The following is a 16,899-nucleotide window of genomic DNA, read 5'->3' as shown; positions in this document are numbered from 1 at the left end:
GGGACTCGATCCCCGGACGTCCAAGACTAACGATACGTTTTTTTTATATGTAAGGCGGCATGCTTCTCATGTGATGGCAGCATGCATACTGACACGTCCAGGTTGTTTATCACATGGCGGAAACGTTATGTAACGAGTGCACACACCTCCATGTTTCTCCTCATACTGTGTTAGTAGGACCCTCGAGCTTGCAGGCCTCTGGCAGAGGACACGCAGAGCGAGTGGACAGTTTTATGTATAGAAATTTGTCCACTCGCCCTGCAGGTTGTTTTGTGTGTGTGTGTGTGTGTGTGTGTGTGTGTGTGTGTATATATATATATACACATACTGCACGAAGGCGTACAGTACAGCGTGTACAGCGTGTTTCTCATGTGACGACAGCATGCCCGCTGACACGTCCAGGTTGTTTATCACATAGAGAAAGCGTTATGTAATGGGTGCACGCGCCTCCTTGTTTACTATCTTCCTATTGTGCAAGAAGGTGGGATTCTTGAAATCCAATTTGCTGGCTGCCGCCCACCACGCTCTCCCACTGGCTGAGCTTACTTATTAAGCACGAAGCTGAAGTTCGGAGCTGCAGACTGTAAACCGCCAGACTCCACCATCATCAGTAACTGCCATCCAGCCTTTTTTTACGCCATAGGATCTTCCACGCAATCATTTTTCCCCTTAACTTTGGGATCGGACTTTTCAGGATGACCAGTAAAATAAACTTCGTTCGGTCGCTGATGAAGGCGCCACTGCTGGCCAATGTTCCAAAACACATAGATCATTTCTCCAAGTTCTCCCCTTCTCCTCTGTCGATGAAGCAGTTCTTGGATTTCGGTGAGTGCAGCTCATACATCATCACTGTGTCCAATTAATTGATTCATCGCTCTATGAGCACATCCACTTTGCCACTTTAGTATATCATATACAGATGTAAATATACCTGTATTTACTGTCTATACTGCCACTGTAAATATATATTTTTCTTTTTTTATTTCTTTTAATATTTCTTATTTTTACATTCATATTATTTGGAGGGACAATAAAATTTCATTGTATTGTGCAATGACAAAAATATCTGAGTTATTCAAATCAAGTTCAGTAATTTTTTTAAAATTACGAAATTCATTCAAATTTAAATCAAACTTATGTTCTGAAACATTTTGAAATGTGATTATATTGTATGTACTGCACAGTAAATTCCTGCAGTAGTCTTGACCACACATTTTTTACCCCATGCTTCTGTCAGTGATCACAGTAATTAATTCATCTAATCTCAACCTAGGAGTTTTAGAATGCTTTGAGCACCTATTACAGCCTGAACAGAGTTCACTAGGCCAATTAACATATGACAACATTCAATTCAATTCAATTCAGTTTTATTTATATAGCGCCAAATCACAATAAACTGTCGCCTCAAGGCGCTTTGTATTGTGGGTAAAGGCCCTACAATAATACAGAGAAAACCCAACAGTCAAAACGACCCCCTATGAGCAGCACTTGGTGACAGTGGGAAGGAAAAACTCCCTTTAACAGGAAGAAACCTCCAGCAGAACCAGGCTCAGGGAGGGGGGGGGGGTCATCTGCTGCGACTAGTTGGGCTGAGGGGAGAGAAAGACATGCTGTGGAAGAGAGCCAGAGATTAATATCAATTAATGATTAAATGCAGAGTGGAGTATAAACAAAGTAAATAAGGTGAATGAGAAACAGTGCATTATGTGAAACCCCCCAGCAGACTAGGCCTATAGCAGCATAACTAAGGGAGGGTTCAGGGTCACCTGATCCAGCCCTAACTATAAGCTTTATCATAAAGGAAAGTTTTAAGCCTAATCTTAAAAATAGAGAGGGTGTCTGTCTCCCGAATCCAAGCTGGAAGCTGGTTCCACAGAAGAGGGGCCTGAAAGCTGAAGGCTCTGCCTCCCATTCTACTCTGAAGTATCCTAGGAACCACAAGTAAGCCAGCAGTCTGAGAGCGAAGTGCTCTGTTGGGGTGATATGGTACTATGAGGTCTTTGAGATAAGATGGGGCCTGATTATTCAAGACCTTGTATGTGAGGAGAAGGATTTTAAATTCTATTGTAGATTTAACAGGGAGCCAATGAAGAGAAGCCAATATGGGAGAAATCTGCTCTCTCTTTCTAGTCCCTGTCAGTACTCTAGCTGCAGCATTTTGGATCAGCTGAAGGCTTTTCAGGAAGCTTTTAGGACAGCCTGATAATAATGAATTACAATAGTCCAGCCTAGAAGTAATAAATGCATGAATTAGCTTTTCAGCATCACTCTGAGAAAGGATGTTTCTAATTTTAGAAATATTGCGCAAATGCAAAAAAGCAGTCCTACATATTTGTTTAATATGTGCATTGCAGGACATATCCTGGTCAAAAATGACTTCAGTTCCTCACTAGCTGTAGGTCACTTGATGACTGCTGACTAATTCACTTCACTGATAAACATGGCTGAGTGAAAATTACTAGAAAATGCTAGTAAATGAGCCTAAATAGAAACATATTATTAGATTATTTTGAGAAAACATTAACAACTGTTTCTTCTCTGTATATTGAATTGTAATCCTGTTCTGCTCCTTCCTCCAGGTTCAACCAATCCCTGCGAGCGCACATCATTTGTCTTTCTTCGTCAGGAGCTTCCTGTCCGTCTCTCTAACATCATGAAGGAGCTTAACCTGCTGCCTGACCGGCTCCTGGCCACACCCTCTATCCAGCTAGTGCAGAACTGGTGAGAACGCTCACTGAATGATGAATTGATTGGCTAACATCTTAACACCCACCAACTTAGTAAACCATTTAGGGGTATGGTTAGGCTAAACAATCACAGTTACAGAAACTTAAAAAATCTTACCATTTAAATCAAATCTCGTACATGCTATTTAGCCTTACAGTTTTTAGTTTAAGTTAGAGTTTTCTTTGGGTAAATAGGTGAAAATTCCATATACAGGTATAGATGTGAACATGAGCACATCCCTGACCCCTGACCGGTGATCTTGTGGATGTTACGAGAACATCATTTTGACTAATCAACCATTAATGAATTAACATTTTATTTATCCAAAAAGAGCCAAGTGATTGTTGAATAAATTAATTATAAAAGTATAACAAGAGTCCATGCAGTTTCCAGTCTTTAATGTTTTCACATCAGGTGCAGCGGGCAGTAATCTGAGCCTTCATACTCATGTAACACTTTCAAAACTCTTTCACAACTTTCTCTTTTTCCCCTGTAATTATAGTTCCTCAGATTTAAGAGTTGCAGAGTTTTTAATCTACTTGCTATGGAGAGCAGGTCAGTGGTGCACTGTACACCATGATTTAATCACATATTAGATTACAGGGCAGGGGGAGGCGGGGGCTAGGAGGAGAGAGAGAAAGTGGCTGAACTTTGTCCCAGTTGTGTCAGCCCCACCTGTTTTTTTTCCTCGTCCCGCCTGCTTGTTGTTGCAGGTGAAGGAAACAGTATGTTCAGAACAGCAGGGTCACTGTTGAGTGGCAAAGTGAAAAACAAAATAACTCTGGAGGTTGCTGAAACTAAAGTGTATTGAGATCATGCGTTAGACGCTACACATTTTTGGACACATACAGTTGATCAGAGGTTGATTGAAACAATAACTGAAGCCTTTAAAACAGACACGATTCTGGTATATTAATTTTTAAGATTGCAGTTAAAACCTTGGTGCTTTGATATTTTACAAAATCATCATCTTGAACATTCTAGGAATTGCGCAGCCCCAGATTTCTTCTTTATGAGGCAGATCAGGAAAACAGGCTGGTGGTTTGAATGAAAGAGGAAAATTACAGACAGCATGAGCTATGGTGGTCATTAGAGTCCGGCTTTGGAAATAGCAGCTTAAGTATTCGGATGGAAATGTGATATACTGTATATTCAGCTTCACAGAGCCCAGCTGGTGAAGTTTCTGCATAGCAATATCATTTCACTGGGATAGTCATATGACACTCAAGGGCAATTCCCTAAATGTGGCTTATTTCCATGTTGGTAACTGAAAAAGACAGAGAAAGCAACAAGTCTTCCATCTGGATCAAATAATGTATAAAAATGATAGACATAGTCACCATATCATCACTCATTAGTTTGCAGATTTCCATTTTAATAGCACTGAAGTGTGTTTAGCTATCGCCATCTTAGCTTAGTTCATAAGTGGGTCGACTTGACACAGCACACTAATATAGTAGAGACTCGTCATTCACTAGATGTTCAATTTGATTCACTTTTATTTATTAGCAACAAATCAGACAAATCAAACAGTTGCCTCAAGGTTCTTTATAATGTAAGATAAAGACCCTGCAGAGAAAACCCCAACAATCAGACGACCTCCTGTGAGCAAGCACTTGGCAACAGTGGGAAGGGACACAAGAACAACAAGGAAGAACTTTCCAGCTGAACCAGGCTCAAGGAGTGGGAGCCTTCTGCCGTGACCAGATGGGGGTGAGGGGAGGGAGACAAAAGGGAGAGGACAAAAGACATGCTGTGGAAGACAGCCAGAGATTAATAATGAATAAATGCAGAATAGTGTATAAAAACAGAGTGAAAAGAGATGAATGAAGAAGAAACACTCAGTGCATCATGGGAAACCCCCAGCAACCTATTGCAGCATAACTAAGGGAGCGTTCAGGGTCACCAGCCCTAACTATAAGATTTATCCAAAGGAAAGTTTTAAGATTAGGCTTAAAACTTTCCCTTGAGAGTGAAAGGAAAGAATATAGAGGGTGTCTGTCTCCTGAATCCAAGCTGGGACCTGGTTCCACAGAAGAGGGGCCTGAAAGCTGAAGGCTCTGCCTCCCATTCTATTTTTAAATGCCTTGGGAACCACAAGTAAGCCAGCAGTCTGAGAAGGGCTCTGTAGGGATGAGGTGGTACTATGAGGTGGTGATATGATGGCACTTGATTATTCAAGACCTTGAGGAGAAGGATTTAAATTCAATTCTGGATTTAACAGGGAGCCAGTGAAGAGAAGCCAATATGGGAGAAATCTGCTCTCTCTTTCTACTCCGTGTCAGTATTGTGGATCAACACAAGGATTTTCAGGGAATTTTTAGGACAACCTGAATTAAAATAGTTCGACCTAGTGTTAAATGCATGAACTAGGTTTTCAGCATCACTCTGACAGGATGTTTCTAATTTTAGAAAGGGTTAGAGGGCCTGATGGATGAAAGATAACAAATAAAACTATATATTTGATTTTTTTTGTTTGTTTGTTTTCCAATTAAAGTGTACAAGGCTAAGAGTCAGGGTTTCAAATGAATTAAAACTGTGTGGGTCTTTCATTGATTCCTCCTCCTCAACCTGTGCTTCGAGGATTCTGACAGTTAGTGTGACTATAGATAGATAGATTCATATTTTATTGTGTTTATATTCACTCAGGTACATTCAGAGCCTGATGGAGATCTTAGAATTTCTAGACAAGAACCCAGATGACCAGAGAGTCCTTGAGACGTGAGTGTGACACATCTTAACATGGCAAGATATCATTGCCTTTACTTTCTTTTAGTCCTTGAAACACCTCTCTAATCTCAGGTTTGTGGAGGTGTTGGAGGCTGTCCGGAACCGGCACAATGAGGTGGTTCCCACCATGGCTCAGGGGGTCATAGAATACAGAGATACCTTTGGCCAGCCAGACACCGTCACTTACCACAACATCCAATACTTTCTGGACCGCTTCTACACCAGCCGCATCTCCATCCGCATGCTCATCAACCAGCACAGTGAGCTGCAACAACAACACATGAATTGCATTAATATATCCAGTTATATAAACATAATTGTCTAACTCTCATAAACTGCTACTACTAATAGGTTGAGTAATAACTGATTTCTTCTTTCTCTGCTTTTGTGTAGCTCTGATCTTCAGTGGCACCACAAATCCTGCCCACCCCAACAGCATTGGCTGTATTGACTCCATGTGTGATGTAACGGAGGTTGCACGAGGTAAGAGGAAAAGCAAGAGGTTATCACACTGATAAGTGTCTCTATATTTCCCAGTACTGGCTCTTAATTCCATGATGTTCTCAGTATAGTCACTGACTTTTGAGCCATTGTTCAGGCAAAATGTGAGTGTCTGAACTGGTATTCTGTAGTAAAAGAAGTAATTAAATAAAAATGTGCATGAGAATATACACTGAACCAGAGCAGAGAGAAATTGAACATGAAAACTGCAAAGAAAGAAGCAAAGAAGAGAATTTTGGGGGAAATTCTGCAACAATGAAGATGGCGGTAGAAATAGAATCTCAAAAGAAAGAAGCTATTCAAAACCTTATTTGGGGGAAAGTGACCAAATTTTTATTTATTTATTTATTTGTCACATTTGACTGGTGATTGTGTCCTGATGACCATTCGTTCATTTACATATGTTTCAAAACTCTCGTCAAAAATAGGACTTTGTTAATGCTTATATTATATTGTAGTCAATATAGCAGACTGATTTTTAAAATAAATAGGGCTGCAGGTGATTTAGTTGTGTTTTTGGAAGTGTTAGCAATGTTAAACTTTTATTGACTGCTTGCATCACTGTTGAGCACTAAACATCTGATCACAACTTAAAGAAACTTAAGGTCATTTTATTTGCTTTTACATGTCAGGGAACAGTGAATTAAGCTGATATGAAGACAAGCAGTGCCTTTAGTAAAAACCACAGACTGTAAAGAAATGGTGAACACATCAATTTACCCACCCATTAGTTTTGGGCTCTGCATGTTCACACCTCAGTGCTGTCGTGTTATTACCGCCGCCAAGGAGGTTATGTTTTTGGTCACGTTGGTTTGTTTGTCAGCAGAATTACTCCAAAAGTTATGAACGGATTTCAATGAAATTTTGTGGAGTGGTTGGAAATGACAAGAGGAAGAAGTGATTAAATTCTGGCGGTGATCCAGATCACGATCTGGATCCAGGAATTTTTTTAATGAGTCTTCACTATTGCGGGATACGGGGATTTTAATAATTTAGCTTCTAACTCCGAAACACAAGGCACAAAAGCCTGAAAAAAATTAGAGTGTAACATAGTCACACGTTCTATCAAACAACATAGTGAGGCGACGATCATTTTTTTATCGTTTACTGCTCAGATGATCCTATTATTTCACAGCATTTAGATACACGTATTACAGCGTCAGTGACCCTATGGCCTTGGCGGAGGTTTGCGCTCTCTGAGTGCTTCTAGTTATTATTTTCTTTGGTTTTTGCTCAGAAGTGACCATATTTGGATAAGAGGGTGGAGCTAAGACTAAAGCTAACAAGCTTGGTCACAAAAGCCGCATCCATAAAATGCATGGGTGCAACACAGAGACATAAATATCTGCTAATTATTGATAAGGAACAGACTAATAAAGTACAAGAATTCCACTCATCAAAACTGATGGATAAACATCTTGGACTACTATGCATTGTGTGTTTAAGGCTATAAATTCTTGTCATTCTGGCTGCCGAAGTGCATTAAAAATTGCTTGTTTTTTGTCAAATTTGATCCTTGTTCAAGAGAGGATGGAGTTAATTTGCTCAGTGCCAATGCAAATCTTCAATTATGTGAGACGTGCATGTTTCTCTGGATAGGTGTCTGTTTAACAGACAGGTTAACCCTCAGCTGGCTCATAACTGGGACAGAGCAAAGCAGGCAGCTCATCTGGTTTGGTCCAGATTCAGCGTTTGAACAGAGGTCCTGGTTGTGGCCGAACTCTTATCATCCATAACGTTGACAAAGATAATAACCTTCTGTTTATCAGGCATGTATTTATCTTTATCTGCTTTGTATCAAGTCCATACAGGGCAATGAATACGCTGGTTTGTTTCTGTCTGTCTCTAGATGCCTATGAGAGCGCTAAGCTGCTGTGTGAACAGTACTACCTGGGAGCACCGGAGCTGGAGCTGACACAGATAAATGGTGAGACAGGTGACTGTGATAAAACACACTCTCATAGCTTTTATTGTGTTTGTGAACAGAGCATGACTGTTTTCTTTCCTGTCTTAGCCAGCAACATCAGAAAGCCCATCCAGATCACATACATCCCATCCCACCTGTACCACATGCTCTTTGAGCTCTTCAAGGTAATAAATGTCACTGCATTTGCACACAGCAAAAGTCCTACAGGGTTTATTTGAAGCCATATCCAGTACCAGAGGAGCCTCCTTTGATAACTTAAAGGACCACTGTAGCATTGTGATCTTATCAGCATTATTTTTCTTAGACTTGATGTTGGTCTTTGGATCTAAAAAGCACATTTGCTAAATTGATCCAAACCAAAAGTGAAGTAGGTGACATAAAGATTAGCTCATTATGGGCTGTATAATGTATTGAGCTCTTCTCATTCTCATCTGTTAACTCAGTTTTAAAAGAATGTCTTAAATGGTTAAATGTTTGGGTTCCAATAAAGTTATATTTTCTCTTTGTAGAATGCAATGAGAGCAACCATCGAGAACCATGAGGCCAGCAGCTTCCTTCCACCCATCAAAGTCATGATTGCTCTCGGTGGAGAGGACCTTTCAATCACGGTGAGTGTTTCCTCTCTGCTTTCTTTACTGATTAAAAATGTGGGAATTCATGCACAGCACCAGAAATGCAGGAATGCCAGTCCCAGTACAGAGGAACCTAGAGTTAAAATGACTTAGAGAATAAAGGGAAAGGCATGATTTACCAGTGAGTCTTTTAATGGCTACATCGCTCTACTCTAATCCATTCTGTATAAAAGTCATATTGAGACATGGTACACATACCTCTGTGTTGTGTACACCACAGTAAAGGTGCAAAAACAGGACAGAAGGATTCTGAAATAGGGACAACCAACCTTTGTTCTTGTAACCCTGAGTCATCTCAGTTCAGCTACTTAATTAGCTTATATAAATATCATAAACCCTGATTATCATCAGATTCCTAATCTGTGCAGAGTCCATTCACTGACATCACTGGTTTCTGGCATGTCATATATTAATTTTTAGACTGGACTTGACTTTTACCGTGTCCATGAAATGGACAGACACAAATATATTGTATACATAAAGGACCATGATGTCAATGTTTCTTGCAAAATATAAGCTTTTCTGTCCCAACACGAACCAGTGGTGCATTGTTAATGTCTCCACGATCTCCGTCTCTCTCCAGATGAGTGACAGAGGAGGCGGCGTTCCCTTCAGAAAGACAGAATGTCTCTTCAGCTACATGTACTCAACAGCTCCCAGGCCCTGCATAGGAGACAAATACAGAGCCCCACTGGTGAGCATATCATGCAAACGCATTATATTACACGTAGTATCAATATAGTACAAGAGGTAAAGTGTGTGTGTATGTGTATGCAGGCAGGGTTTGGCTATGGTTTGCCCATCTCTCGCCTCTATGCACGCTACTTCCAGGGAGACTTACAGCTCTACTCTATGGAGGGCTATGGCACAGAGACTGTCATACACCTCAAGGTAAGATGCATATCATGTTTGCATCAGCATATTGCTTGGTAATTAAATAATGACCTGATCAGTCGTGACCCTACTCTCCAAATGTGCTGTGCTCGTATAGCATTTAGACTACATTACCACGTGCATTTCTCTAGAAAGAACATAATGTGGAGAAAGATCCTTGAATCAGTTTAGAAAAGTAATTATAACATAACTAGCCCAGAAAAGCAGCCTCAACATCTTTGTACAATATTCTCAGCTGCCAGTATATGTATACATACACGTGTATAAACAATTTATATATTTATTTTAACTTCCTAAAAATATGTATTTGCATCAGACTGACAAATCTAGTGGAGGTCAGGCTCAAATAGTTTCTCTGCGTACTAACATTAAGCTCCATGTGGTTACATGTGTAGCCACCATGATTATGGACTTGGAAACCTCAACATTAACGTTTTGGCTACTGTGATGTTGGTGTTTTGGAGCCCATAAGTCCATAACCAGTGGGATAAAATGAAAATTTCTGCATGAAAGCCAGTTATTTCCCTTATTTCCAGTCTTTATTCTCAACTAAGTCAGAGTGTCAGGTGCTTAGAGATAGGCACATGTACAAGCACTTACTTTAAAATCGATTTCCTATTAAATGTGTGATAAGAAAGCATAGTGAGTTATTAATTTATTTTTACTCTAAGTGATATTATTTGGAAGGTGGCTCCATTGTGTAGTAGTTGCCTAACAAGTGAAACATCCCTGCTTTGATCCTGGGAGGAGAGGCAAATGCTTTGGGCCATAAAAATCTGCCAACTCAAATTTGCAGAACCACCTGCTTCAGTGACTACTTGTGGATAAAGGAGTAGTCAAAAGAAAGTAATGTTATTTTGAAACCTTTATTAAATATGGCTCCACAGAAAGATTGAAAATAATTTTAGATTAACTTAAAAATAGCATTTAAGAAAAATTGCAAGTGGTTTACAAGCATCCACTCCCCTCAACTGGGAAATAAGAGAGCTGCAGACCAGAATAAGCTAAGTATGGTCACCTAAACATTTTTTTATTAACATGGGTGGCTGTAGCTCAGTAGGTAGAGCAGGTCACCCACTGATCGGAAGGTCAGCGGTTCGATTCCTGGCTACTCCAGGCTACATGCCAATGTATCCTTGGGCAAGATACTTAACCCCAAGTTGCTCTCCGACCGTCCTGTCGGAGTATGAATGTGTGTGAATGATAGCTAATTAAAAGCACTTAGCTTAGCAAAACATGGAAGTGCTAGTATGAATGGGAGTGCATGGGTGAATGTAAAAACATGTTGTATAAGCGCTTTGAGTGCTCTGATTGAGTAGAAAAGCGCTATATAAGAGCTAGTCCATTTACCATTTACCATTTACCATGTTCTCTCTCTGTTTTCTAGGCCTTGTCTACGGACTCTGTAGAGAGACTGCCAGTTTTTAATAAGACTGCTCTAAGACACTACAAGCTCAGTTTGGAGGCAGATGATTGGTGCATTCCCTCCAAGGAGCCATTGGACCTTGCAGCCTACCATGCAGACAAATGACCTGACATGACTTCTGACACAAACAGTTACTACTTGAACATAAAGTGTCCTTCAAAGATGGGACACGGTAGAACCAGAACTCTTATCCTTGTGGCTGAGCTGAAAAGATGAAAACTGGCCAGAGTGGAGGACTCTTTGTCCCCACCCCTACCCCCCCTCTCCTATGAAAGGAAGAGAGCAGTGGGGTTGGCATGATGAGTGTATGTGGTGTGCAGTTGACTGGTGTTATCGGAAAACATTTATTCCAAGATATTTGGAAGCAGCATTAAGTGTTCAGATCAAAGAAGCAGTGACATGTTTTAAAGGGTTTTGCTATGTCTTGAACAAAAAGTTGCCTTCCAGCTTATTCCAACTCTTACCTCATACTTTTAACCCAAATGTTAGTGATCAGAATTTCTTAGCATGCATGCTCAGCCTTCTGGCTCTTGAAGTTTCAATAAGTTCTTATTCCCCACAGAAACAATGTCTGCTTTGGCATTTACACCTCGATATTTTATTTATTTTAGTTTTTTCACAAGAACATTTCATCAGTGCCAAGGACACACTATGCAAACCGTTGTTTGTCTTGAACAAAGTGCATCAGACTTTTGTGGTCCTGAGTAAGTTTAAGATGGAGAACAAAGAGTTGAGCTGCTTGATGGAATCCAGGTTAGAGTTTAGGAGTTAAAGTCACGCTGTCACAAAGTTACACAAATGTGCCTTCTGCTGACTTCATTCTTTATCTTAAGAAAATTGAATAACTGTTTTAATGTATATTGTGATTTCCTGTGTGTATTCACAGACCTGTGTGTGTTACTGGTCATTTGTTGTGACTGTATTCTACTGCACTGTAAATTTGAAGTGTTCATATTAGAGGACATTTATTTTTTTAATGAAAAATAGATCCAAAAAGAAACTTTTCTCATCATTATTGCTTTTACTGGTTTACATGTCGTGTTCTTCAGAGCTGTTAAGTGATTTCTGCTGAGACAGCAGGTCAGTGGTACAACTCCTATTTGTGTGTCTCAGGTCATGAGGTGTGCGGGTATGAAGCAATGAACCTCAACACAACCTGACCGGTCGATCCACAGTCATCAAACACATACAATAGTGCACGTGTGTGTGTGCGTGTTCAAAGTTTCCTGTCATTAGGGTCAATACGGGGACTTTGGCCATCATGCAGGATTCATTTTTCAGGACAGTAATTATCATGCTGTTGGTGTTTGCAGAGGCACTAAAATGCTGCAGTCAGATTTAAAAAGTTGTCAGTCCTATATATATATATAGATATATAGATATCTATATCTATCTATCTATCTATATATATCTATATATATATCTATATATCTATATCTATATATATATATATATAGGATTCAGCCTTCAGAATAAATCAAAATGTATATTCACACACACATTCATACAAGCACTGTTTTCTACTTCAAAGTGCTTTCTAGCTAACATTCACACACATTCCTATTCTAACAGAGGCATCGGAGAGCAACTTGGGATTCTTGCCAAAGGATACTTTGGCATGCAGACTGGAGCAGCCAGGAATCGATCCACCAACCTTTTGAAAATGAATACATTTAAAAAAGGACTACCAGAGACAGCTGATTTGTTCTGGCAAGGGCACAGCAGAACTATTTTGTCTAGTCTCCATGCAGGACATGCAAGCCAATGAGATTGATTTCATTTATATAAATTCATCATGTGAACTGCTTTTAATAAGTCAAACAAACATGACAAAATAACTGGTAACTCTATTTTATTGACATGAACCATCATCATTATCATGAAAATTGAGTATCCATACCTGCACACGGTCTCTATGGATATATGCAAAGAATAATTACCACATTAAAGTCAATACAGGTTTTTTAGTTGACAGCTGAATCTCTGAATGAGCAGAGACATCGTTGTTGAGATCATTTGTTGTTACCATTTCCAAACCTCTGTGATTTGGCTGTCGTCCACCCTGTAAAACAAAAAAGTGCAATGTGTGTGTGAGAATGCCAGTGGAGCCATGTGTGCAAATTAAGGAGTCTGCAGGACTGAGAAATGCCACAGTGCAGTACTGGGATCAGCCAGAGAAAAACCCTTGTGATGATTTTAAATAAAAAAACGTGACAGTAAAAAAGAGCTAACCTATCGACACATGCTCATTAATTAAATGAAACTACACTGAGGGGACAGAAAAAAGACCAGTCACATGCTTCAGGACTGAACAACACTTTATTCTGTACTTTTCCAAAACCTCTGTACAATACCACCATGAATCCAGGCATTTTAGAGCCACAAAAAGCACAAGCAAACAAGGATATAATGTCTTCTGTTCCACCAGGAAGTGTGTTGCATTTAACATTCTGGCAATCACATAACTTTGCTAGAAGCTGCTTCTCATAAACATTCTATAACATAAAAGGAATGCCCTGTGTTAGAAACACCATTATGGTCTTCAGCATTCACACAAACCTTACAGAGCTGAGGGCAGAACCTTTCTCCATCAACATGGCAGGTACACACAGACACTGGAGGACAATGGAAGGCAGAAGGAGGTAAAAAACAAAACAACAAACAAAAAAAACCCATCTGACTGGTTAGGTTAGCACAAAGTTTGGAAATCGCTGGCGTAGCTTTGTCCAATTATAGTGGAAACATCAAAAATATTGCATTGAGGTTCCATATTCCAGTCAACCCATGCAAAGCCATTAATGCCCTGACAGACCATGCTAATCTGATGAATTTGATGAAACCCATTCACCTATTACCCATTCAGGTAATAGGTGAACTGAAAAGACACAAGAATGACAGCAATAACTAGATACCAACTACCAGCACCATCACTGACTAATATGATGAATATGCACAGAAGCACAGTCGGGTTTGGGGACTGGGAGCAGAACATTCTGGATGCCCAGACAGTGAGATGTCGATGGGAACACACTGTGACCACAGACTGCATACAAAAGATGGACGCAGCACCCAGATGTTACCCACTGGTTTTGGACACAAGATTATTAAGGATAGCAAGTTGGTTAGCAAGCTGCATCCATAACCTGTGTAATTATTGCAAAATTAAAGGCTAAAAAATAAATAAACAAATAAATAGAATTAAATAAAAAAAAAAAAAAACAATTTCAAACACCAAATTCTTGGATGGCCTGTACCACACAGCAGGTCATATTATATCAGATAAGTCCAAGCTCTAAAAGACACACAGACAAACACAGGGGAACAGTTCAGTGAGTAGCATTAGCACATGTAAGGCCAAGCAGACACCAATCAGGTCCAGCTGCCTGTGTCAGGATACCTGTGAATCAAAGCAGCCACAAGCTTCTTCATGCTTCTAAAAAATCCAGATGGATGAATTATTAAAAAGGCCTGCACAGTTGTTATGAACTATCCATAGGGGAAACTATCCATAGAGGCCAAAAAGCTTTTTGTACCAGCCTGTAAACTTTTTTTTTTTTTAATTCTGTAGTCTGCTGTTTTAATATGCAAGTCTATGCAGCCTGGCTCACTTTTGGAGCTAGCCTCAAGTGGCCGCTCGAGGGCCGCTCAAGGGACGGCACTTCCACATACATGTATATTTATGTAGCAATTAAATAAACAACATACATTTTTTTAGTTACTGAGCTTCAGGAGTGCTCATATTTTTGTCATGACTTCCAGTTTTTATATTAATCAGCAGTGTAGCTTCATATTCAGTGTGCAGTAATAAGTGGTTTTCTCAGGAATTCCTGTGGAGGCGAGGAAACTGGATGCTCAAAAATTCACAAATTGATGACATCATGTAACATGGCAGACAAATGTATTTGACAATTTTTTTTTTGATTAATAGTGCATATCTGTGTATTGCATGATAATTTTATCCTAACATTTAATTTTAACTATGGCGTTACACTTTAACTTAGTTGCTGTCCCACAGAGTGGCACAGTAGAGCAGTAACCTTGATAACAAGTCAGGGAAAGCAATTATTGCTTTATTGTACACTCAAAATGGCAATCAAAGGAAAGGTTTTGGAAAGAATTTTGAGCAATGAAATGAAAACATCTTTGTAGCAATCATGTTGTTCACGTAGATGTACACAAACTCACCAAAGTCAGAAAAACAACTCCCCAGGCTGGGTCATGGGACATCTGAAGAGTGTGTAAGCACAACACATTTTCTGATCTGACTCAGAGAACTTTATAAAATGTGATTTTTATTGTTTTAGCGCCATCTCAATGCAACACTTACATGCTGCAAGCACAGTTACAGTCAGCATCATTCCTCCTTTCCATAGTGGATCTGAAGAGTTAGACTGAAGCTACTACAAGCTTCAGTAGTTGGCGTGAAAAACACATGGGTATCATCGGTGTCGCAATAGTGTGTTTTCTTGCTAAGCTGTGATGGGGGTGTATGCCCTGGTACAAACACGGCCAACAGAAAAACCACTGAACTGTTGACCAGGATGAAGATGCTCACCTGAAGTATCATTAGGTTGCCCTAATGATGTTGACCCAGAATAAGGGACCCCCCACATACACACGCATTTCTTGCAGTTATGCTAGAAGAGCTGGTCTAAGCATGAGGTCATGCAACAACTCTTTCAGTGCATATGTGAGTACTGCGTAATGACAGAAGGAACCCCCCCCCCCCCCCCCCCCCCCCCGTTTTTCCATATCATTGTGTTTAGACTGCAAGTAGCAACACCTGCCACTTTGTGATTTCGTAACCCCGTGTGTACCAAGCCTGACACCTACTGGTGAAAAGCTGACATTTGAAATAACTAATGAATATTAGTTCACTGCAAGAGCCCCTTTAAGAGTTGGATGATGAAGAAACCACAACCAAAGCATCAAAAAGGCCTGAGAAGAACAAACTGGTTGGGTTAATTTCACTGTGTGTATAAGAACATGTTTTTGTATTCCATCCATTAATTTCCCTGACCTAAAGTGAATCTAAAACAGGGCGCAATTTGGTTTGAATGCTAATATGGGGAAATCACAGTTGCAACCAAAAAAACAGCTAAGATTACAAATAACACATCGTACACATTGCAAGCTACTGTTAGTTTGACTGACTTTGAAAAACATAAGTATAAAGGTAGATAGATGTTAATGAAACTGACATTTCTTACTCTCTGGGAAAGAAATTTACTGTCAATTCAAAAGTACAGTTCGAGCTGAAAGCTAAGCAGAACGTTTTTGTATTGGCTAATGCAGAAGAATTCGTTTATTTAGAAATCCAGTGCTGCTGATGGATTTTTGTGGCCTGGCTGTAGAAACAGCTGATGTCCAGTCTGAAAGAGGTCTGGCATGGCTTCACACTTGATCAAGGAGACAAGGCACTGACTCACAAATCCCCTGCAGTCACTTTCTCCAGCTATCTTCATCTGTTAAACAGGATAGCCTTGCCTTCCCTCTCGAATTCAAAGAAGATGGGGAGCTCCTGCTTTGAGGAACACTATCATCTTCAACTGCTCCAACTAAATCAAGCCCATCATCCTGACTCCCTCAGGATAAGGTCCCTTCATTTTGCTTAAGCCAGCTCCAAGCTCCAGGCCTCTTCCTCACAGATCCCTAACAGACAGTTTTTCATTGGTGTGGAAAAAATAGACACAAAATAGAAACATGTCCGGACTTGTGGATCAAAGTGGAACAATGGTGCAATCATGTTCTTTTGTCTTACTACACATTCAAGGGTTTAAACCATGACGCTAACCTTTTCTATCCACAACAAGTATCCAGCATCTCAAAGTCAAATCGAGCTTCAGATTCAGAGATCATGACAACGGTAGCTGACTAGCTACAAAAGTAGCGCAAATCCACTGCTGCAGGTCAAATTTTCCAGCATTTGACTTGCAGATTGTGGTTATTTTTTTTACTGTCAGAAGAATACTACCACCTCGTCGTCCTCATTCTGCATTATCCACACAATAGATGCTTGATTCCAATCCTAAACCCAAGAAAGACTCACTTTGACTCAATAA

At 40.0% G+C, this 16,899-nt stretch overlaps 1 protein-coding gene across 2 annotated transcripts; it reads left to right on the top strand.

The window, feature by feature from the left end:
• Positions 1 to 438: 438 nt before the first annotated feature.
• LOC115777095 (pyruvate dehydrogenase (acetyl-transferring) kinase isozyme 2, mitochondrial-like) lies at positions 439 to 11,795 on the top strand. 2 transcript variants are annotated; one of them, XM_030724923.1, is made up of 11 exons: positions 450 to 825; positions 2,580 to 2,721; positions 5,377 to 5,448; positions 5,530 to 5,717; positions 5,851 to 5,940; positions 7,808 to 7,885; positions 7,973 to 8,049; positions 8,395 to 8,493; positions 9,101 to 9,211; positions 9,295 to 9,408; positions 10,799 to 11,786. In XM_030724923.1, exons 1-11 carry the CDS (start codon positions 696 to 698, stop codon positions 10,940 to 10,942), a joined length of 1,245 nt encoding a protein of 414 aa, XP_030580783.1. In that variant the 5' UTR covers positions 450 to 695; the 3' UTR covers positions 10,943 to 11,786. The 2 variants fall into 2 exon arrangements, with proteins under 2 accessions (XP_030580782.1, XP_030580783.1); XM_030724922.1 differs by having other exon boundaries at positions 439 to 825; positions 7,808 to 8,049; positions 10,799 to 11,795.
• The last annotated feature ends 5,104 nt before the right edge of the window (positions 11,796 to 16,899 follow it).

This window comes from Archocentrus centrarchus, unplaced genomic scaffold, assembly GCF_007364275.1.
Source record: "Archocentrus centrarchus isolate MPI-CPG fArcCen1 unplaced genomic scaffold, fArcCen1 scaffold_43_ctg1, whole genome shotgun sequence".
NCBI classification, from domain to species: domain Eukaryota; kingdom Metazoa; phylum Chordata; class Actinopteri; order Cichliformes; family Cichlidae; genus Archocentrus; species Archocentrus centrarchus.
Note: the sequence above shows the minus strand (reverse complement) of the source record. Positions and strands in the feature narration are given on the sequence as shown.

What these genes read in the sequence shown, in the direction of transcription:
- LOC115777095 (XM_030724922.1), top strand. Translation starts at nt 696, where the DNA reads ATGACCAGTAAAATAAACTTCGTTCGGTCGCTGATGAAGGCGCCACTG. An exon ending in GAGAGGACCTTTCAATCACG is followed by an intron (nt 8,494 to 9,100) that starts GTGAGTGTTTCC and finishes GTCTCTCTCCAG; the next exon opens with ATGAGTGACAGAGGAGGCGG. An exon ending in ACAAATACAGAGCCCCACTG is followed by an intron (nt 9,212 to 9,294) that starts GTGAGCATATCA and finishes ATGTGTATGCAG; the next exon opens with GCAGGGTTTGGCTATGGTTT.